Below are 24,529 nucleotides of genomic sequence, written 5' to 3'. Positions count from 1 at the left end.
CTGTGGCCCTCCAGGAATTGAGTTTGAGACCAGTGCCTTAGAGGATGCACTCCTTAAAAACAGATAGTTTTAGACAGGGTCAAAATAAGAGTTGAAAAGATTTTTTAGGCATTATAAGTAAACCTCAAGGAACAGGTTAAAATATTTTTTATGGTCTAAAACATGTTCAATGAATCAAAATTTTAAAATATGCTGCCCCTAGGCAATTTTTGTTTTATGTAATAATATTATTAAATGCTTTGCTATCTGTTAGTTGCTCAGTAGCTTTTAGTTTCATAGTTGTAGTAATAACAGGTTTGCTTATGACAGATGTCAAATACATGAAAGGGGCACTTCACATATATCTGGGGATACTCTGCGTTATATCATTGCCCCCTCATGGGGCAAATCAAAACCTCTTCAGTGCTGTGCTGGTGCTGTACACATTTGTACATAAGTCTTTGTTTCCATATTGACCTGTCGTAACGAGCTGAAATGATCCTTCCATGTAGACGCAGCCTTCCTGAACGCTTCATGGCGGCGAATCAGCTCCTCCACCTCGTCTGTCCCGCCCCCTGCCTCACGGGTATTTGGAGTGATTGGTTCCTTGATTGTAAGCCAGGACTGCTCTGCCGATCCCAGCTGGGTAGACTGCAGCCTCTGCTGGGCTGAAGGGCAGAAATAAAGCTTGTAGGAAGGATCTGATTGGCAGACCTTTACCATGACGTTACAACAATGTCATCACTGACCTTGCTGAAGCTTCTCCCAGTGCTGTTCCCATCGCTCATTTAGATCTTTCTGCTTTGCCATGATGTACTCCAGCTTTTCCTTAACCTGGATCAGAGGATTTGTAATCATTTGTGAGCAAAGCACTGATCGCAAATGATGCATGTTCAATGCAAAATGCAAAAGTGTATTTAATGCAAAAGTACTTTTATTTAATAAGGACGCTTTATATTAAAAGTTAAGACATTCATAAAGTTACAACATATTTTAATTTCACATTCTATTCTTTAGAATTTTCTGTTCATCAAAGAATCCTGGAAAAAAAAAAAATCATGATTTCCACAAAAACAGATGGACACTGGACTGGAGTAATGGCTGCAGAAAATTGAGCTTAGCCATCGCAGGAATAAATTAAATTTTAAAATATATTAAAACTGAATAAAGTTATTTTAAATTTCAATAGTATGCCCCAATATTATTGTTTTTACAGTATATTTGATCAAACCCTTGGTGCTCATGAGATTTTAACAAATAATAATAATAATATAAAATAACAAAAACAGCCTGTGACATTAAGCTCAGATAAAGCCAAACTTTAAGACATCAGCCTGATTATTTGTGTTTTTGGAAAATGTGTTGGTACCTGAATGATCCACAGCTGTGTTTTTTTTTTTTTTGAGTGAAGTTTATATTTAGTGAGTCCCTTGTTTGTCCTGAACAGTCTCTCTGCAACTATTTCAGAGGTTTCAAATGCTCACTGCTGCTTCAGAAGGAAACACAATGAATTAAGAGCCAGGGGTGTAAACTTTTGAACAGAATTAATTAATTTAGTATTGCCCTTCAGAAGCTACAGAAGATTCGTACATGTTCCCCAGAAGACAAAATAAGTTACATTTACCCTGATCTTCAAATTCAAAAAATTTTCACACCCCGGCTCCTAATGGATAGTTTTTCCTTTTGACGCATTAGTGAGCGTTTGAACCTTCTCTAATAGTTGCATGAGTCTCTCAGTTGTCCTCAGTGTGACAATTTCATACAGTCATTGTTGGAAAGGGTTGAAATACACAAAAAATGCTGAAAAATCAAAGAATTTTTGGACAACTATCACTAAACAAAAAAAAAATAGCTGTGGATCATTAAGGTAACAACACAGTATTAAGAATCAAGTGTATGTAAACTTTTGAACAGGATCATTTTTATAACTAATTTTGTCCTATGGACTATATGTAAACATCTTTGATGTGACATATCCTATTCAGGTCAGTACTAAATAAAAATGACATAAAATTGCATTTTGTATGATCCCTCTTATTTTGGAACAATATTTTAGAATTTTGCAGATGCTGCAAGGTGTATCTAAAATTTTGACTTCAACTGTGTGTGGTGAAATGTTTTAAGGTATTCAAGGTATGGGTTTAGTGTTTGAGTATTTGTGTACCTCTTCAGCTGCAGGGTTGCGTGCAGCGAGCAGCATCTTTCCCATCTCCACGCAATGCACAAAGTTCTTGCTCTTGTTATCTATCTTACTCTTCAGATTCTGATGTTGGGACATCATGCCATCCAGCACAGAGAGGTCCCTGACACGTACACAAGCACCCCCCCAACACCAAAGCCCACGCCCAGACACAAACAAGAAACACGCACACACATTATCCTGATGTAAATTGTCTACTGTGATTGGTTTAAATCCAATTGTAGATTCAGGATACTTCAGATGGTTTTATAATTGATCTGGTACCTGGCATCATCAGTCGAACCAATCTGTCCCATGATTCCATCCATCCACATGCTCAGTTCCCGCACCACAGCGAAGAACTGGATCTTATCGGTTACTGTTGTGACCTGCACACGGCTGCCCTCACATGCAACAAGGAGCTCTTTCCAGGCCTGCATCACTTCCTGCTCACGGGACAAAATGGCATCTGCCTTCTCTCCAGCATAAATTGCACGCAGCTGAGCTGCGTTTTCTTGCAGTTGGCGCACCTGAAGTAAAAGTAAAAACATAGGTAAAATTACTTGTCTCTATTTACTGACACCTGGGGTCATCTAAATAAATTTGTCACATAAAATGTTATTTGTTATTTACAACAGCATTTTGGTGGCACGTTACAAAATAAACACATCTAAAATTACGAGATTAAAGTCGTAATATCTTGAGAATTTATTCGAAATATTTCGAAAATAAAGACAAAATTCTGAGAATAAAGTTAAAATTTTTCACACAGCTTAGTTTTCAAACAAGGAGATCAGACACAATAAAAAAAGTCTCATTGTAATAGGAAAGATGACTGATTCACATGCTGCTTAAACCAAGTCACGCCCCATTAAAGAGTGTGAAAAACACATTATTTTAATAGACATATTGTTTTTATTTTGCTATAAAACTGACAAAATTTGAAAGCTGAGGGCCATTTGCATACGCAATAGGTGAGAATATACTCTCAAAATATTATGACTTTAATCTCATAATTGCTATGAAATAATTCTCGTAATTTTGACTTTATTCTCAAAATATTTAGATTTTATTCTCGAAACATTCCGACTTTCTAATAATTTTTTTTCTTTATTCTCATAACTGTGACTTTATTGTTGAAATATTTTTACTTTATTCTCGTAATGTTTACTTTATTCTCAAAATATCTGACTTTATTCTCAAAATATTTAGACTTAATTCTCGTTTTTCTTGTAATTTCGACTTCTAAAGTGCCTTTGTAGTTGTAGTTCACCAAATGCTTTTTTATTAAATCCTTTAATAAAACTATTAAAACTACTACTGATTAAACAATTTAAATTCAATTTAATTAACAGCTACTTGTTTACCTCATTCTAATTGATATTTTATAGAAGCTTGTTTCAGCCATGGGATAGAAAAGCCTTTTTGACTTTTTCCTCTAGCAGAGTTTATATCTCATAATTCTGACGTTTTCTTGCAATCCTGAGAAAAAAAGTCAGATATGTGAGATATACACTCAGAATTTTGGGAAACTAAGAATAGTGACATATAAACTTGCAGTTCTGAGGCAAAAAGTAAGAAATGATAGATAAACTCGCAATTGAAGACGAATAGTCTGAACTGTGAATTATATATATATATATTTTTTTAACCAGTGGCAGAAACAAAAAAAGAACAGAAATGCACATTGTAAACTTGAAATTTAGGGGGGAGAAACGTCAAAATTGCCAGATGTAAACTTAGAATTGTGAGAAAAAACGACTTGCAAGATGCAAACTTAGAATTCAGAAAGAAAAAAAATTGAATTTCGAGATGTGAACTTGCAATTACAATACAGAACTGTGAGAGGAAAAAAACAGCAATCACCTTTTTTATTTTTATTTTTATTCTATGGTGGCAACAAGTTTTCATAGTATTCTGCACTGTGTGATGGTTGTAACTGTGTTTCCGAATGTTATTATGCTCATGGATTGAAATGGGAAGCACCCCTTGCTGGGTCAGGAGGATGAACCAGCCTAAACACTTATTTATCACGACTGCTGCACCTGCTCAGAACAGGTGTTGTTGTTTTGTGTGTGTGTGTATTAGTGTGTGCCTTACCTGTGAGACCAGCAGCTGTAGGGAGTGCTCAAAAGAGTGCAGGAGTCTCTGCAGTGTGCCAGGGTTGGCCGAGCTCACCTGACATGACCTCACCTCTGGCAGTTGTCTCATTTTTCCCTCAATCTGGACAAGCACCTACAAAACACCAACACAGACACATTGATGATTCCTCATATTGCAATGAACTGTGAATGTGTTAAAAAAAAAATGTGTTTTATGCCTGTATGTGTGCTTGTATACCTCCTGACAATCGGTGAAGAATTTGTGTAGCTGGTACGAGGCCGCAAGCATCTGCGCTCTGGTCTCCATGAGCTCCAGAAGATCTGCCCAGGACTCATTCAGCCCGTCTTTCCACTCTGCAATGGTGGCAGCATCAGAGTGACTGCAGTCAATCATCTCATTCACCATCTTATTGACTGAATCCATCTGTTTCTGGCCGACTGCACGGGTCTCAGTGGAGAACTGAGTAAAGCTGCTCTGCAGAGCCTTGGAAAATTAAACAGGACAAGAAGAGATGTCAGAGATGAGCTCACAGAAGTATAACAGTATAACAGAATGCTCAACATGGCAAAACAATACCGAGGGACTTGGTTTTATCCATCTGGAACATTAAATGTGGTATCACTTTCCTTCAATAACCTAAACAGCTATTTGGTTAACATTATTTCCAGCCTAAGTGACATTAGCAAGAAGATTTCTCAGTGGCAGAGTAATGAAAAAGGTGATTAATAAAGTATACAGGCTCGATCTTGATATCGGTATACTGCATCCCTGAGTTAAAAACACTTGACATTGTGTGTGTGTGTGTGTGTGTGTGTGTGTGTGTGTGTGTGTGTGTGTGTGTGTGTGTGTGTGTGTATGTCAGTCGGTGATACCGAGACATGCTCCAGGTCCTGGCCGAGTTCAGTGGAGCTGGCGACAGCCTCCCTCTCAGTGATCCATTTCTCCAGCGCCTCCACCTCTCGCTTCAGCTGATACAACCAGTATTGCTGCTCCAGCTTGGTTTTCCTCTGTTCCACCAGGTCTTTTAGAGATACATATAGCCGGTCTATATGAGCCTGCTGTTTGGTGATTTGCTCGCTGAGACAGAGATGAGTGAGAGACAGAGACAGACAGTGGATAATTCTGGTTACACTCTGTCCTTAAAAACAGTTAAATCTGACATTCAAATTTTGGATATTATTTAAATATTAACACACTTTAAAAGAACAGTTTTCTATTTTAAAATGCTATTTATTACTGTGATTGCAAAGCTGAATTTTCAACAGCCATTACTCCTGTCCTCTGTGTCAAATGATTCTTCAAGAGTTAGTTCACCCAAAAATGAAAATTCTGTCATTAATTACTCATCTTCATGTCATTCCAAACCTATAAGACCTATTCTTTGAAAACACAAATCATCTTCAAAACACAAATTAAGATATTTTTGATGAAATCCAAGAGCTTTCTGACCCTGCATAGACAGCAACACAACTACCATGTATTACGGCCAAGAAAAGTAGTAAGGACATTGTTAAAAGAGTCCGTGTGCCATCAGTGGTTCAACCAAATTGTTATGAAGCTATGAGAATACTTTTTGTGTGCAAAAAACTTTATTCTTTCTTCTGTTCCCTGTAAGACTCCACTGCAATTCAAAAGAGTACCATGATGCATATGTGTGGTGCTGCTAAAACAAGAGTCAGTGTTCTAACGTAAAACCGGGATGCACTGCGCCTTGTTTACAAGCAAAATACGATACACGCTCTATATTTAAAGTTCTTCATAACAGAGAGGATGACTTGCAATTTTTGGCAAAGCCTTACTTATTTATCCCAGAATATACAGACCATGAACTATGAGAGATGGACGTTCTACGTCAGAACATCAGCTCCTGTTTCAGCAACATCACACGCATGCTGCGTCTGATACAAAAGAGAAGAAACTGTTGATTAAAGTTTTTATTTTTGTTTTCTTAGCCCAAAAAATGTATTCTCATAGCTTGATAATACATAGATTATCGTAGCTTCATGGCTGAACCATTGATGTCACATGGACTATTTTAAGTGTCCTTAAAGGATTAGTTCACGTCCATAACAAAAATTTACAGATAATGTACTCACCCCCTTGAAATTCAAGATGTTCATGTCTTTCTTTCTTCAGTCATAAAGAAATTATGTTTTTTTAGGAAAACATTTCAGGATTTCTCTCCATATAATGGATATGTATGGTGCCCTCAAGTTTGAACTTGTAAAATGCAGTTTAAACACAGCTTCAAAGGGCTCTAAATGATCCCAGCCGAGGAAAAAAGGTCTTATCTAGTGAAACAATGTTTTTTTTTTTAAACAAATTAACAATTTATATACTTTTTAACCTCAAAATGCTTGTCTTGTCTCGTCTCTGCGATGCGCATGTGTAGTCTGTGTAATCCAGGTCAATACATTTGGTTATGTCAAAAAACTTGTTTTCGTCTTCACCTTTAAAATTGTCCTACAATGCTGTTTTACCTTTTTTTGTAAAGGACGTTGATCTTCTATGTATGTTCACTTTGTAAACACTGGGTCGGTACTTCTGCAGTAATGTAGGACGATTTTGAAGTTGGGGAAAAAACGAGATGGGAGTTTTTCGACATACTCTAGCTGTACTGACCCCGATCACATAGACTACGCATGCGCATCGCAGAGATAAGACAAGACAAGCATTTGAGGTTAAAAAGTATATAAATTGTCAATTTGTCTCAAAAATAAGCGATCATTTGGCTAGATAAGACCCTTCTTCCTTGGCTGGAATCTGGGATTTAGAGCCCTTTGAAGCTGCATTTAAACTGCATTTTGGAAGTTCAAACTTGGGGGAACCATACATATACATTAAATGGAGAGAAATCCTGAAATGTTTCCCTCAAAAAACATAATTTCTTTACGATTGAAGAAAGAAAAACATGAACATCTTGGATGACAAGGGGGTGAGTACATTATCTATAAATTTTTGTTCTGGAAGTGAATTAATATTTTAAAGGCACAATATGTAAGATTTTTTTATTAAAATACCCAAAAAACACTAAAACATTGTTAAATATTTTGCTGACTTGTGTACTTGAAGAATGTTTAAATCCAGAGAAATAAGCAATTTTACCTAGTGTAACGGACCGTGTCATTGCGTCACCTGCCAATGACGTCATACACCTTTGTTTTTACAGTTTTATTTTTGTAGAAAACATGGAACTTCAAAGACACTTTAATATGTTATGCTTTTTATTAGACAGGTGACAAACGCACAGGGTAGCATTGTAACAAAACTTTTAACACACTCAAATGAATTTAGTATGATAAAACAGCACTGCTTTTTCCTTCATACACATGACTGGAAGTTGGGGAAGCTGTTGACTGTGGCATAATTAAAAGCTTCTTTTTTTTGAGCCATGTATTGCGTTCATCCTTTATTAGCAATCACTCCAGCGTCCACTGTCTGCTTCCATGACTTTAAGCCCCAACTTGCTTCATACTAGTGACCTTAATAAGTCTTTAATACATTAGCTCATCCATGGACATGATTTCTGCCCGAGTCCCGACTGATTGAATCGGCTGTGGGGGGGGTGAAGACACTTAAGCCTTTGGTTCTTTGTTCGTTTTAATATTCACCCTCGAGTCTAGCAGAAAAAATTACATATTGTGCCTTTTATACCTTTCTGGGCCTTGTATGTGTCAGTTGCGTTGCTGTCTATGCAGGGTCAGAAAGCTCTTGAATTTCATCAAAAATATCTTAATTTGTGTTCCAAAGATGAACAAAGTTTTTACGGGTTTGGAACGACATGAGGGTGAGTGATTAATTGCAGAATTTTCATTTCTGAATGGCTATCCCTTTCAGGAATCAATCATTTTTACTTTTTTCAGAGTCACACATCTATTTATTTACCTGTCTGGATGTCCCAACTCAAGCATGCGACGGCACTGCTGGGACAGTGAGCTCACTGTCTCTGCATAATTCTCCACTGTTTGCTCTAAGGCCAACTGCTCTTTCAGTAACCTAAGAGTGCTGGCCTCATCCTACAGACAAAGAGGAGAGAGAGACAAAGAATAAATCTTGGTTTACAAAATGAAAGACAAGCAGACCACATCACACTGACCACAGATCACGACCCTGCTATAGTCTGAAGACTTTTAATAAACACACAAAGATGTCAGTGTATTAACACACTGTAATAAAGTAACTCAAGATTTCTGAGTGTTGTTGTATAAATAAATGGTGCATACATTTCCTTTCTCTTCATTGAGGACCTGAAGTTTCTGTCCACTAAGCCAAGACTCCGTCTTCGCTGCTTGGGTGTAGTACTGCTGGGCGTGGTTCACGGCATCCAGCATCACTGTGCGACGTTCCATCTCTACCTGAAGCACCTCCCACAGCTGCCTCACATGCCCCGCCCCCTCCCGCACAAGCTCCACCTCTGGGGTCCGCAGGGCAGCAACAGTCTCCGCCCTTTCCAGCACGTCCTCGATCCGCCCCCTCTGAGCCTGTATGTCCATTTGCAGCGCCTGCATGCCCAATCATACACACAATTGAGATTTCAGTCAAAGCACTTTGGCCAAACAAAATACATCAGTGGAAACAGAAGCCATGGGAATAGGCTATTAAACACAGGTCAGCTAAATTAAAGAGACAGTTCACCAAAAAACTATTTTATCAATATCCTTACTACCTTTCTGGGTCTTGAACGTGTCAGTTGCATTGCCGTCTAGGCAGGGTCAAAAGCGCTCAGATTTCATCAAAAATATTTCAATTTGTGTTCCAAAGATGAACGAAGGTCTTACGGGTTTGGAACAACATGATGGTGAGTAATTAATGACAGAATTTTCATTTTTGGGTGAACTATCCCTTTAAATATCCACAGGCTTAAACCTCAAGTGTATCCATAAATCTGAAACAAGACTAATGAAATATCAAACAATGACAAGCAATTAAAAATTAATTAATAGTTGGCTTTAAAACTAAAACTTATAAATCAAAACTAATAAACAAAAAATGAGCGACCTTCACAAATTAGGATGATAGTCAATCCAACAGATTGACTAAGTGAATTGATTGACAGACTCTAAAAGGCATTTGTATCATATTTGGCTCTTGACCTATAATAAAGCACTGAGATACATCAATTCCCAGACCTCTCATTTACTCTGCTCCCTCTGTCTTTTATAGTCTTGTAGTTGACGGATGCTGGCAGTAAATATCTTCTTACATCATTTTATGAATGTACAAATCACGTGCATGAACATACAGAAGATGTAGAAGTTACATCAGATGAGTTGCATTTATCCGTAATACATATGGTGTCCCAAAACCAGACAAAACCTTCATTGTCTCAATGCAAAGAGTAGTATTGACTGTTTAAGTCATGTGATCAATGCTAACCTTTCAAATTGTTTAGATCGTCACTTTCTCTGAAATAATTTGGGTAGGTGGACATATGAAAACCTGAATTAAGGTAATATAAAAGTTGTGCATTCTTTGGCATTCATAATGATTTTAGTCTGAAAGCTGTTCATTTAACACATTAATTGAATGTGATTGATTGTAAAAAAAAAAAAAAAAAAAAAAAAGGAAGCACTGTGATTGTCTTTACTCTTTATCACAGAAAAACTACTGCCTGGCTGAAAATGTACTAGAATCGTGTCCTATATCAGTGTTTAGAAAAGGGATACAATAGTTTTTCTTTCAAAAGGTTTGTGACTCTCACCTTATGGTTGATGATTAAATGTTGGACACTCTGCAAATTAGTCCCATATTCTGTCGATGAGGCCAAAAGTAACCGATCCTGAATCCACACCTAAAAAATCCAAAATACAGAAAGAGAGGACTTTAGGTACAGTACATAAATAAATGTGATATTTTCCCTGCACATGCAGAAATCACAGACTGACATTTCATGTTTTAAAATGAAGAAATTAAATAAGCCATAAATATTAGTATTGTAATTTTACAGTTTTACTGTATAATAAAATTATATTATTTTTCTCAAATAATCTGCATTTTTTATTTTATATAGCAATAATAATAATATTAATTATTATTACTATTATGATTTCTATTATTATTACACATTTATATTGATATATAATCACAACAATTTTGGCCAAATTTTGCAACTCTACAAACAAACACAGCAAACCTGGAGCTTTTTTTTTAAATCACATTTAAGATTGAATAAAATTGCTATTTATTTTTTCTCAGTTGTTTTTAGCATGAATTTATGCAACTGCTAGAAACTGATAGTTGTTTGCTAACATTCAATGGAGTTAATAAGTGAATGGATTGCTAGGCTGTACTGGGCAGTTGATCTCACCTCAAGATTATGATATTCTGGTTCCTAAATATGGTTTGGGTTCCTTAAACGAGAAGTTCACTTCCAGAACAAAAATTTACAGATAATTTACTCATCCCCTTGTCATCCACGAGGTTCATGTCTTTCTTTCTTCAGTCGTAAAGAAATTATGATTTTTGAGGTAAACATTTCAGGATTTCTTTCTATATAGGGGACTTCTATGATGCCTGCGAGTTTGAACTTCCAAAATGCAGTTTAAATGCAGCTTCAAATGGCTCTAAACGATCCCAGCCGAGGACGAAGGGTCTTATCTAATGAAATGATCGGTTGACACAACTTATATACTTTTTCAACCTTAAATGCTCGTCTTGTCTAGGTCCGTGTGTACTCTGTGTATTCTGGTACAAGACATTTAGGGTATGTTGAAAAACTCCCATCTCATTTTCTCCTCCAACTTCAAAATTGCCCTACATTGCTTTTAGCTTTTTCGTAAAGGCCGGTTGAGGTCGTCGTCTTTGCACGTTCACTTTGTAAACACTGGCTCTGTACTTCTGCAGCAATGTAGAACAATATTGAAGTTGGAGGAGAAAATGAGATGGAAGTTTTTCGACATACCCTAAATGTCTTGAACTGTAATACACAGAGTACACACAGAGCTAGACAAGACAAGCATTTGAGGTTAAAAAAGTATATAAATTGTCAATTTGTTTAGAAAATAATCGTTTCGCTAGATAAGACCCTTCGTCCTCGGCTGGGATTGTTTAGAGCCATTTGAAGCTGCATTTAAACTACATTTTGGAAGTTTAAACTCACGGGCACCATAGAAGTCCACTATACTACATGATGGTGAGTAATTAATGACAGAATTTTTCACCATTTTCATTGTTCTTCTATTACTTAAATACAACTTTACTCTTCAACAAGCAGCAGGATTTTAAATATGCATCATGTCCACAGTGTAATATGTGCACAATTTAATACTTCAGGTAACAATGAGAAAATAATAATAGTGATGGTCGCCTTAAGAAGCATCACAAACTATACAGAGTAAAGAAAGAGCCACTTACAATCTCATCCTCTAGGTCCTGGGTGACTTGGTGCATTTCCTTTGAGGCGAGAAGGATCCGCCTCCTTTCCTTCAGAGGCTCAATAAGACGCACAATTCGGGTCTCCGTTACGCATCCTTGTTCTTCTCCCTCTAGTCTCCGGTGATCAACACTAGCTCTGACTTCACCAACACCTTGATAAAGCTGCATCTGGGCTTCCATTGACTAAGAGACGAAGACAAAGTGAGTTTACAAATGGTTTTACAATTTTCCAAATCAAGAAAAAACATATAGTGGCTGCTGCTGGTCTCACTTGTATCCTCTGGAGTTGCTGGCTGAAAGTGGGGCGGGGCTGAAGGAGGGTGGGTTGAGTGCTGTGGGTGGAGCCTAGTGTGGGCGGCTGCTCCTGTATGGCGTTGAGATGCTGGTCCAAGTCGATGAGGGTATTGGTGGGCAGGTCGGTAGTGCGGTGGTTCTGGGTTTCAAACAGCTGGCGGGCCTTGACTTTGGTGGTGTTCTCCAGGTGAGACCAGCACTCTCTGATTTCCTTCAACTTCACCTCCACCACCGATCGCAACTCTGGCTGCTCCTGGATCAGCTCCTCACCCTCCTACACATACAAATGTAACACAATCCGCGTACGTGTTACTGCTCTGACCCTCAACCTTCATCCTTGCCAGTTTATGCCCGTGTGTGTACGTGTAAGATGGAAAGAGATCAAAGTAAAGAGAGTATCTGTCTCTTCAGAGCCATGGCTGAAGTCCAGCCTCCTAAAATAGGGCGCCATCACACACACAAGCACACACACTCACTGTCTCTCTCTCTCTGCATCAGTGTGTAAAGGTTCATTCTTCCCTGCAGAACCACATGAAATTAAATTCACTCCTGATTCTCTTTTCAAAACGATCTACATCCCTCTTTCCGTCACAGAGCTGTCACTGTGTGTGTGTGTGTACACGTGTGCGTGGCCCTACGTGTGTGCGTTTGTGTTTCATAATGCAGTGCAGCATTTCTCCTTTTGGCACAAGTCGCCTGCTCCCCTGTACTGCAGAGAGGGAAAGAGTGTGTGAGAGAAGGAGAGAGAGAAACAGATGGAGAAACAAAGAGATAAAGGAAAAAAAGGAAAAGGGGGACGTTTGGATGGAAAACAAAAAGATGAGGAAGAAGATGAGACTGAAGGTGGAAATTAAAATTTGTGCTGGATGCTAAAGTATTCCGACTGGCTGTTAAGCATTGCTAGGGTGTTCTAGCTGGTTGCTAGGCATTGTTAGATGTCTTAGCTGGCTGCTAGAATTTTCTAGCATGGCTAAGCCTATCTGGCTGTTTGTTAGGGTGTTTAAGACAGTTGCTAAGGAGTTATAACTATAGATAATGTATATGTAGATGTCTGTTTCTATAGGCGCTATATGCAAGCCGTCTGCAATATTGTATGTGAATACTCAAGAGCAAGCTGACTGTGCGTCTGCGACTGTGGTTATACATATGTATATCTGTATCTGCAACCGACTTCAGCAGAGGATTTTGCTAATACTAACACAATACAACAAATCAAAAGCCGTTAGCTAAAAGAATATTAAAAACATACCATAGTTCAAAAACTTGTAACATTGAGTTAAAGGAGCAATTCACTTCCAGAACAAAAATTTACAGATAATTTACTGACCCCCTTGTCATCCATGATGTTCATGTCTTTCGTTCTGCAGTCTTAAAGAAATTATGTTTTTTGAGGAAAACATTTTAGAATTTCTTTCCATATAGTGGACTTCTATGGTGTCTGTTTGAAATTCCAAAATGCAGTTTAAATGCAACTTTAAAGGGCTCTAGACGAGAAAGAAGGTTCTTATCTAGCGTAACAATTGGTTATTTTCTAAAAAAAAAAAAAGAAAAAGACAATTTATATACTTTTTAACCTCAAATGCTCGTCTTCTTTAGCTCTGCATATATTCTGTAATTTTAAAAAAAAAAATTTTTGAAAATAATCGATCGTTTCACTAGATAAGACTCTTCTTCCTTGGTTGGGATCGTTTAGAGCAGGCACCACAGAAGTCCACTACATGGTAAGAAATCCTGAAATGTTTTCCTCAAAAAACATAATTTCTTCACATGAACATCTTGTTCTAGAAGTGAACTTCTTTAATTTTAAACCAGCATATTTTTCCCAGTGAAAGTTTATACTTGCTCTGGTTAGTTCTAAGGTTGTCTAAGGTGTTCTGGCTGGATGCTAGACATGGTTAAGTGGTTGCTAAACATACATTAATTTCTAAGACAAACAGACATCTACTCAAATGGATGACAGCCACCATTTAAATTTCAGCAAACAATTGGAGTAGAAACGTTAATATTCACTTTTTCTTCTTGTAAGAGCAGGCACAGCCATTTGTAAATTTTATGGGTATGATTTCCAGTTTCACCTGTGTCCAGCTATTTTTAGCTGTGCAAAACAGCTCGTTTTGCTGCTTAAAATTGCAAATTGGTGTGTCTTACCATATTATTTTAATGTATTGTCTTAATTATGACATATTATTATAATTATCTCACCCATAGGCTTACTACCGCGTTAAAGAATAAGGTGGATAGCATTAACAAGTTTATATAAAAGCTATGTTATATGTATGTAAATTTAGATGTTCATGTTTTTTGAGTGTTAATTATTATATTTAAAAGTAGGGAGCAACTAAAAGTACTCTGCTGGTTATTTTAACCTCTAATATTACACTGATGTACTAACTGATATGCATATTTTACAGCATTAGCTGAGAAAGATTTTTTCCTTAAAAAACGACTTACTGCACCTGATATATTTGAATAGATGGATTAGAAATAAATCAAGATCTTGTATAAAAAATTGCATCAAATCATAAAATCAGTGTCAATACTCAGCCCTGATAGATAGATAGATAGATAGATAGATAGATAGATAGATAGATAGATAGATAGATAGATAGATAGATAGATAGATAGATAGATAGATAGATAGATAGATAGATAGATAGATAGATAGATAGATAGATAGATAGATAGATAGATAGATAGATATAATACATTCATTTTTAGTACTTAATTAGTACTACAAAGTACTTAATCTGCATATGTGTGTGTGTGTATGTGTGTGTGTGTGTGTGTGTGTGTGTGTGTATAAAAGACGGAGAGAGTGTGTGTGGGTCTAGAACTATTATTGTGCACAATATAGTACATCATGTGTTCTTGTGAATGACCTGGTGAAACAAGGAGGCAAGGTCAGCTCTAAGGACATCGTCATGTTCTGTGATTGGTCCAGCCGCCTGTCTGTCATTGAGGATGCTGAGCTGAGTGAGTCTGGAATTGGGGGAGGGGGGCGGGTCTCTTCCAGAAGGATGAAGAGTGCTCCAATCACAGTGGGACGTGGTGTCATTGCTTCTGCTGTTTCTCAGGTTACAGCCTCATTAACTCACGTTTCCGCGGCCACGTACCACTATCTAAGAGTGAGCGCGTTTGTGTGTGATGCTGTAATTGCTCTCAAGTCAGGCAGTTCCTCAGGGCTACAGAAATCAGGTTCAGGAAATACTGGCAGCCATCTTAGTCCAGCTAAACATGAAGAAACTTGTTCCTGCAAAACATGCTATTTCTGACAACATTTCTGATACGTATTGGCATGACAAACGTAACATATCCACCTTATTTTTGCGTTGGAGCGGCTATTTGTCAATTTAATGGGTCTGGCTTCCGGTCTCATCCGTCATCTGTACAAAACAGCTCGTTTTACTACTTGATATTAAAATTGGTGTGTCTTACCATATTATTTTAATGTAATATTATCCTAATTATGATCACACTGGTTTGTAGTGCAAATAGTTTTACCATTTACTGCACGTAGTTATCCTTCTCGTTATTTCCCTACAGCGGCTAATGAACCGAAACTCTCTCCCATAGGCTTACTTCCACGTTAAAGAATAAGGTGGATAGTATATATATATATTTTTTATTTATTTTTTTGTTAATTTGCTTAACTTTTGATGTACTGTAACAATGCTTGTGATTGCTCAAGTGATTAGACTTGAATAAATTCAAAGCCCCCCATTACCGAAAAATGAATATACACTACCAATCAAAGAGAATGGGGAAGTGTGTCCAAACTTTTGACTGGTAGTGTAGATAATATGAAATGTATGAACTTAAGAATTTTAAATAATTAACCTTATATTTCAAAAACTTGACCCTTATTGACTGGGTCACAAATGTATATTCTCCAAAAATGCTTATGCATTAATAGACATCTAGAATTCTACAGAATAAAATATTCTAAATTTTAAATTCTACAATGACCTGCATATCCGTAAAACAAATCCTAGATTTCTGACACAGCTGTGGTCCTGAAACAAAATCCTGAAGAACAGGGAGAGAAAAGGAAGCATGTTCCAGATTGCACAGAAAGCAGAATTAGACTCTCCTTCTTCAAACCAAACAGAACAAGCAAACGTCTGACAATTCAAAGTCAAACGCACAACACCAAAAGACATAAAACTTTGACCTGACTTAGTGAAGCAAAAACTATTTTCTACACAACGACACAGAATGTTCAACGTATACACGTACTCCCATGCATCTGCTGATGAATCTAATTCACTGCAGGATTTAGATTATAAAAAGCTATTTTACTCATGAGATTGGTTTGCATGTTTGATATGGTCCACTGAAATCGCTTGAATAAAGCTTGCTTTTAAAAAATGCTGGCACTCCAGTACCAGAACAACATTAATCACAAGTTTCACAAAAGGCCTGGAGATACATGAGAGTCACACCCACAGAGAGTAGCCGAGAAGCTGCTGATTTCCACTGGCATTTACAGATTGAGAAAAGAAAAAATCGTGCCATTTATTATAGTTGCGGATATTATGTAATACTATGACATTAGACTTTCCCAACCCATGATCTGACACTGATCCATGTCACATTAAGGCTGGGCGATCCATTGAATATTCACAATACATATTCACAGTGACTTTTATAATGATATCAATTTATGCAACACAGACAATACAGTGATAATTTGATGTGCCTTTTTTATTTGCACCATTTTTTTTTTCATTTCCCAAGACTACCTGTCTTTAGACTAGTACATTAGCAGTGTAGATGATGTTTCAGTAATGTTCACTTAAGACTGATTGTAAAGGATTAGAAAGCTGCAGTAAAAATAAATAAATAAATATATATATCAATAAATGTGTATTATTTATTATATGTATTACTGTGTTGGTGTTTATAAATTATATATAAGGGCACAGAATTGGTGCAAACTAATACTAGTATTCAAATCTTAGATGTTTACTAAGATCCTTCTATTATCTACTGAAACCCACAATAATATTTAAAATATCAGTAAGCTTAATATATAAAATCATAATTTATTGAGTACTTTCAATTGGGAGGTGGCTGTCCTGAACTTCCATTGTTGTTTTTAAAAGTTTATTTTTAATTCTTTTTATAAATAATTATTTTATATTTTCTTTGTAAATTAAGAAACTTTATGTAAAAATTATTTTTCGCATTTTTCATGTCACTATACTGAAAAAATACTGTGTATTTTTTAGTCCATTGGCTAAGGCTGATTTTAACTACACCCTTAAATTTATGATCAGGAAATATTTCTGTGTCCCCCTCTGAAAATTCTGTGTGTAACTTTAAGGAATGATACTACCGAACACTTTTTTTCTATAATTAAACACTTTTTTGGGAGTTATTCCACAACAGTTAGTTTTTGTATGTGTGCCACTGTTCACAGTGGAACTGTGCTAGCTAACCATGTGCTGATTAGCATCTTTGAGCTAGGTTCAAAAGTATCTGCACTGTCACTACCGAAACAGTCATGACCGAAACATGTCATTATTGTTTCGGTAGTGACAAAAGGGAACACGTAATCCTTTATTTGGAGGAAATAAACAAAATTTTAGTACAGTTATACAATTTTTTGTATTTTAGTATGTTTTAGTAGTGTTTTAGTATGTAAGTTAAAATTCTGTAATGTAATGTGGTCGCTACCAAAGCATTACTATCACTACCGAAAATGTGCTTCACGACCAAAACGGGATGTTTTGTCAAAAATAAAGTATACTGAATTATCAACTAAGATGTTATGATAGTTTTTGGTTCAATGTATATTAAAACTAATGAATCCTTAAATTTGAAATCAGTATGATCAACTATTTGTCTTTTACAAAGAAAATTTGGATTCAAAATACAACAAATCTCATAGATTACACTTGAAATATTGTTAATAATGTAATTGTTATTAATTTACTTCTTTTAAAAAATGTAATAAAAATGCAAAATATATATATTTACGATGTAGATGTAAGCAAAATCTTAATAGGTTAATATAATCCTTATAATAAAATGATTATTAACCGTGTTTCACTAGTGACAAATTTGGGGAAATATTCCCTCTGAAAATACAATATGAAAATTAAATGCACAATTACTACAAATGAGTACCTTGGATATTATACAATATGCATACAAACAATTTGTTAGGAAAAATACTTTTTTTTCCAACAGGTTTCCAACCCTGACTTTGGACCTAATTTGTAAAAATGCTCTTAATGAAAAACGGCGTGGATAACATGGCTTTATATTTATATTATTCTTACTTTTTTACATTTTTGAATATACCTGCTAAAATATCTGTTTGTTTGAAGTGTTGATCTTTCTTTCTGATAAAAAAAATCATAATTTTGTGCCATTTCAAAAAGAATATATATAATATTTCAGATATATAAAGATTTTCTAAGTGCATAAACCAGTCTGATTGCTGTCTGAAAACTGATTGTTGACTAGACTTTAATAATTCCAGTAAAAGCACTTCTCCTCCAGGCAAGCTCTGACACAGAAGTATCAGAAAATAAACAGGAGTGACATTTAAAAATCAGCTTGAATAAAGATTAGCTTAATTATTACAAAGTGCATCAGCCTAGAGGCTATGGAGTTTACAATCTTACATCATGTATTCCTTGGCGAACTGTAAATAGCAAACTTCAATAGTGATACATGGAAAGAAACATGAGAAGAGAAAACAAGGCCAAAACAGAAGGATAGCAGGCCCACGACATCTAATAAAGCACTCAGAGTGTTGTAATTCAGAGTATTGTGGTACAAATCCACCACAAGAACACAGTGACGAATCAGCAACAAGGCATTTGAGATATTATTCACCAAATCATCAATGCAGCAAAATGCATCTGAGATTTCTAGTCAGAGCTGGATCGTTTACCGCTTACAAACACACTATTCAATCAGGACAGAAACCTTGTGGCAGAGCTCCTTCACCTATATTTAATTCTTCTGGCCATCGTAACCACAATGTGATACAAAGACAACACTACCGCATACTAGCACTGATGATGCTGTTCACACAGCATCATACATCTACCATAAAAACACACACTTCAATCCATGGATAATACATTTATATTTGCACAGTTTAACTCTTTAAGGCAATTTAGCATTTGCGAAACATTTAGCACATATCAGTAAGGCTGTGTGTCAGCTTTTCACCCACTGTCAGCATGAAGGAAGAACAGTTGCAGCGTCTATGCAGTCATACAGTGACACACGATGCATCATGTCACATGGTTTCTTGCCATTTTCTGTGATCAGCAATACTAGCAGATATCCCATTAATATCCATCATACCTTTAAACTGATTTACATACTAATCATATTAACATCCCTGCCATCACACAAGGTGCTATGTGGTTTCAGACAATACAAAGTGCCATTCGAAACCCGGCCATCACACTTCAGCCGCACTAGAATGTCCTGTTGTGTATCAGGCCATGATAAGCAATCTTCCAGGACAGCATGTACCGGATCTGAACAGGTCACCTGGGATCAAATATTGTATTGCAGAGCATCATAAGGCACCATAGACCAACTGAGACTGAACATGTTATACAACATTTAATGGCAAGTGATAGTAAAAAAATTTGATGTGAATATACATGCAGATGTGAAGACAATGTGGTTGTACATTAAGGACAGCAGTGGATCCTTCTTTTCCAAAGGCCTACTGCTTTTCATTTCCACTACCAAGCTTTCAATGACCATTGTCACCAAAGCTTTTCCTCATTTACATTGCCAAGGTTTTGAGTAAAAACATCAGCTTCATGCTGACTCTCAGCTCAGCTTAATGAGTACATTGAACGAGCGCTGAACACTGGAGGAAACGTGTCCTACCACCACATGAAGACTAGCCTGAGAAATGTTTAAGCCAACCCTAAATGGGAACACACCAAAAAAATTTAGCTCATACCAATAAGATGATAATTGCTTCATAACCAACACAAGGCCAATAACATGCTAAAATCTAAAATCAACAGTCGTCTTCAATGTCAGATCAGTGTTTCGGTGTTTAAGCAAAATATAAGGCTCACAATTTACGGTATTAAATACATACACTCCTACAAATAAAGGTGCTGTTTCACAAAAAGCTCTTTGTGGCGAAAGAAGGTTCTTTAGATTATACAAATTAAGAAAGAGATGGTTCTTTAAAGAACCTTTGACTGATTGGTTCTTTGTGGAACCAAAAATGTTTCTTCTACACTCTTAAAAATAAAGGTGCTTTAAAATGTTCTTTAAGTGATGCCATAGAGGAACCATTTTTGGTTCCACAAAGAATCATTAAGTCAAAGGTTCTTTAAAGAACCATCTCTTTCCTACCTTTTTATAATCTGAAGAACATTCTTTCACCACAAAGAACCTTTTGTGAAACAGAAAGGTTCTTTAGATGTTTAAGGTTCTTTATGGAAACATTTAGACAAAAAAGGTTCTTCTATGGCATCGTAAAGCACCTTTTTTTGCACCCTTTGATTCCAGATTTTCAAAGTTGCATCTCAACCAAATATTGTCCTATCATAGCAAACCATACATCAATGTAAGCTTATTCAGCTTTCAGATGATGTATAAATCTCTAGTTAAAAAAAATTTGACCCTTATGACTGGTTTTGTGGTCCAAGGTCACATATGTATAATTTTGAGAATATGTAATGCTCTATAATGTAGTGTTATACCTATTAGCATTAGTTGACAGCAAAAGCAATCTAAAATTTTAAAAACAGTATAAATGAGTATCCATAACTAAATATCCAATACCTATTGATAAAATGTGTGTATGATCTGTAATATATGTATATATTTATTTAACTTTGTTTAAAAGTAATACATTTGGAAGTACTTTAGCACTTTCATTTAATGTTGTTTAGCACAGTGGCCAACTATTGTTGTTTTATTGTGCTTTAGAAATAAAATGGTTGATTGAACGATTGAGTGATTGATTGCAAAAAATCAGGCAGGGGTATTCAACACCGAAAATATAACGAAGAGAGAAGAAGAAAGCCTGTGCACTGCCATGTGTGCCATGTCTCTGCTTTTACATGCCTGATGAAGGTTGCATAATCGAAAATTTGCTGTTTCAACAAACATTGGATTTCCTGCAATCTACAGCAATTTGGGGATTTTTTCTTATCTCTAACATCGGTTTAAGAAAAAAACAAACATGCATGATTACAGAGGACACTAGTTCATTAGCTCACTTCCAAATAAACATCCCAAAGTCTACACCTATATGCCAGAATTTGTCCTCAGTCCATCTTTAATCAATCCCAAATTTATTCAAAACCCATTCTTAACCAACCTATAGTGAAGCACTCACCTCAAATCTATTGTCCGTTCATCCTCAATCAAGGCCAAATGTCTTCAACTAAATCACAACCCAAGCTAAATCTGTGCTCGGCCCATTCATAACCAATTTTCAATCAATCCAAATCCTTTTTTCAACCATTCCCAAACCTTTTCTCTATTCTTTCAAAACCAGTCCTAAATCTTTCCTCAAAAGATACTGAATCTGTCCTCAACCCATTCTTAGCTAACCCTGAATCTATTCTCAATCAGTCTTAACAGACTTAGTGTTATTTCCTTTATACTTCTCATGTGCTCTGTAATGTTTTCCACAATTTCCAGAATAAAAGTAAGGCCTAGAAACTGCATTTAAATTTATTAGCCAAGACCAGTCACCAAGGCTGCATTTATTTGTGACCCTGGACCACAAAACCAGTAATAAGGGTCATTTTTTGAAATTAAGACTTATACATCATCTGAAAGCTCAATAAATAAGCTTTCCATTAATGTATTGATAGGACTATATTTAGCTGAGATGCAGCTATTTCTAATCTGAGGGTTCAAAAGCCTTAGCAATGCATATTACTAATCAAAAATTAAGTTTTGATATATTTACGGTAGGAAATGTACAAAATATCTTCATGGAATCTAATACCCTAATGATTTTTGGCATAAAAATCGATCATTTTGACCCATCCAATGTATTTTTGGCTATTGCTTCAAATATACCCATGCTACTTCAGACTGGTTTTGTGGTCCAGGGCCACATTTGATCAAAATTACAGTAAAACAGTAATACTTAAAAATATTTTTACAATTTAAAATATTTTAAAATACAGTTTATTCCTGTGCTGGCAAAGCTGAATATTGAGCAGCCATCATCTCAGTGTTCATTGACATGATCAATCAGAAATCATTCTACATGAAGATTTACATTTCTTATTATTTCCCATGTTTACAGTTGTACTGCTTAATATTTTAATGCAAACCATATAAGGATCATTAGATGAACATAAGTTTCAAAAGAACCGCATGCATTTAAAAAAGAAATATTATGTAACATGTCACCTTTGATTAATTTAATGCATCACTGCTGTAAAAAAAAATCTTTTAAATAAAATGTATTTATATTCTTAAAAATGTATATATATATATATATATATATATATATATATTTACAAAGAAGCTGTGCTCATATAGCTAATGTGTTGGAAAGGACTTGGAGCCCATGCAGTTACCTCAAGAGCACCTTGTGTAAGTAGTGCCCATCTGTATATTAATTTTTCCCTCCTTTATATCATTCCATTTCTTTAATTTCATCCGTTGTGACTCACCTGTTCGATCTTGGCGAGCCATTCTTTGTTGCGGGCCAGTTCGGCCATGAAGGCCTGGTGCTTCATCCATTTCCTGTGCAGCTTCTGAGCTTCATCTCGAGCTCCATCCCGAGCTGTCAGCATCCTATCGGCCTCTGGGAGCTCTGCTCAGCTACACCATACACACATGCACAGAGCAGTCAGCAGACAGCTACGACACAGACACACTCTGTCACAATCTTTTAGCCATCATTTCCACACGCACACAGCACTAGGCCCCATACCCTCAACATCAGTACAACACTGCAGCACCACGAAAAACCTCTTCACCTGCACCACCAGCACACACACGCATCCCAAAAAATGTCCAGAGCAGAGGAGAGAGCAGCACCTCAGCAGAATTTGCAGAAGCAGTGGGGTCTGGAGCTCAGGGGTGGGGGATCCACTGGGTCCTCATGTCCTCCAGGTTAGCGTCCAGGCCCCTGCAGTTCTGCTGCAGTATCCGTGCGTCAGTCCAACGGCTCAGAAAAAACAACCGGTACGCACGCACACGCAAGACAGACACCCACTGAAAGCGCTCGGTCTCCTAGAAATCTTCAGTGAGGAACACACCGGCTTCTCCCTGTAAAAAATCACTGCGTTATAATCCTTCAAGCCACACGAGAACCAAAAGCCGCGTCAGGGGCGAAGCTCTGGTTTCAGCGCTGCGTCCGGAATCGCTACGCCGTCCTGCTGTCGACCTGGGTGGATGGGGGGTTTGGAGGAGGAGTGGGAGGAGTCGCTGATGTGCGTGTATGTTGGGGAGGAACAGCAGATTTAGACACCTAAAGACACAAGTTACCCTCTTTGAATGAGCTCACGCACTCGCAAACATCGTGCTGCGGAGGATGCGACGGCTGAATGGATGCACACGTGTGCTTTTGTGGGCAGATTCTCATGTGCTCTAGTGTGATTGCAATGCAGCATGCTGCAGTCTCTCTCTCTCTCTCTCTCTCTGTCAGCGCAGAGAAAACCGCCTCAATCCTATCAACAGACTTTACTGCAGTGCCTCAGAGTGAGGGAGGGAGGGAGAGAGCAAGAAAGAGGGAGAGGCAGAGAGAACGAGAGAGAGAGGGAAAAAGGGAGGGGGTGGAAGAGGATGAAGGCAAGGGGGGGTGGCAGAGACTGAGGAGAGATAGAGAGAGAAAGAGAAAGAGAAAGGAAAAGACGAGGCATAAGGATGGCACATTGGCTACAAAGGGAGATAGAAATACTGTGGGAGAAACACCTTGTATAGTTAAGAAAAATGGGAAATGGGAGAGACAGGTGTAAAAGGAAGGGAAGCATAAGTGGGTGACATTTTTCAGTGTCACTAGGGATGTTTAACTGCACCGCGGGGGCGGGTGTTTGTCTGTTTTTGCGTGTGTGTGTGTGTGTGTGTGTGTGTGTGTGTGTGTGTGTGTGTGTGTGTGTGTGTGTGTGTGTGTTGGAGGACAGTAAGGAAAAGAGAACAGATTGGTTTAGAAAACAACCACAGGGATGCTGAGGCACTGGAGGTCACAGCCTCAGCAGTAGTGTTGGGTAGTTGCCACAGGGATGTATGTGTGTGTGTGTGTGTGTGTGTGTGTGTGTGTGTGTGTGTGTGTACCTGGTATTCATCACGTTGTGGGGACCAAATGTCCCCACAAGGATAGGAATACCAGTAGATTTTGACCTTGTGGGGACATTTCTCAGGTCCCCATGAGGAAACAGGCTTATAAATCATGCACAATGAGTTTTTTTGAGGAAGTAAAATCTCCTGTGAGGGCTAGGTTTAGGTGTAGGGTAGGTGTAGGGCGATAGAAAATACGGTTTGTACAGTATAAAAACCATTACGCCTATGGAATGTCCCCATAAAACATGTAAACCCAACATGTGTGTGTGTGTGTGTGTGTGTGTGTGTGTGTGTGTGTGTGTGTGTGTGTGTGTGTGTGTGTGTAAGGACATTCAGAAAGGG

General features: G+C 37.2%; 1 protein-coding gene across 2 annotated transcripts in view; it reads right to left on the bottom strand.

Moving 5' to 3' along the window:
• Window positions 1-23,485, bottom strand: part of sptbn4a (spectrin, beta, non-erythrocytic 4a) — a 36,573-nt gene extending 13,088 nt beyond the window's left edge. Inside the window, exons 1-14 of one of the 2 annotated variants that reach the window (XM_073841121.1) lie at window positions 22,839-23,485; window positions 22,576-22,726; window positions 11,907-12,203; window positions 11,615-11,818; window positions 9,963-10,052; window positions 8,485-8,763; window positions 8,147-8,277; window positions 5,134-5,338; window positions 4,499-4,744; window positions 4,259-4,393; window positions 2,444-2,688; window positions 2,144-2,282; window positions 729-813; window positions 457-647 (exon numbers count right to left, since the gene is read on the bottom strand). In XM_073841121.1, coding sequence (XP_073697222.1) covers window positions 457-647; window positions 729-813; window positions 2,144-2,282; window positions 2,444-2,688; window positions 4,259-4,393; window positions 4,499-4,744; window positions 5,134-5,338; window positions 8,147-8,277; window positions 8,485-8,763; window positions 9,963-10,052; window positions 11,615-11,818; window positions 11,907-12,203; window positions 22,576-22,698 — 2,370 coding nt within the window. In that variant the 5' untranslated portion in view covers window positions 22,699-22,726; window positions 22,839-23,485. The remainder of the gene's footprint in view (window positions 1-456; window positions 648-728; window positions 814-2,143; window positions 2,283-2,443; window positions 2,689-4,258; window positions 4,394-4,498; window positions 4,745-5,133; window positions 5,339-8,146; window positions 8,278-8,484; window positions 8,764-9,962; window positions 10,053-11,614; window positions 11,819-11,906; window positions 12,204-22,575; window positions 22,727-22,838) is intronic. The other variant, XM_073841119.1, reaches the window with a different exon arrangement.
• Window positions 23,486-24,529: the final 1,044 nt, after the last annotated feature.

Source organism: Garra rufa, chromosome 5 (assembly GCF_049309525.1).
Source record: "Garra rufa chromosome 5, GarRuf1.0, whole genome shotgun sequence".
Lineage (NCBI taxonomy): Eukaryota > Metazoa > Chordata > Actinopteri > Cypriniformes > Cyprinidae > Garra > Garra rufa.
This window is presented reverse-complemented; position numbering and strand designations above follow the sequence as displayed.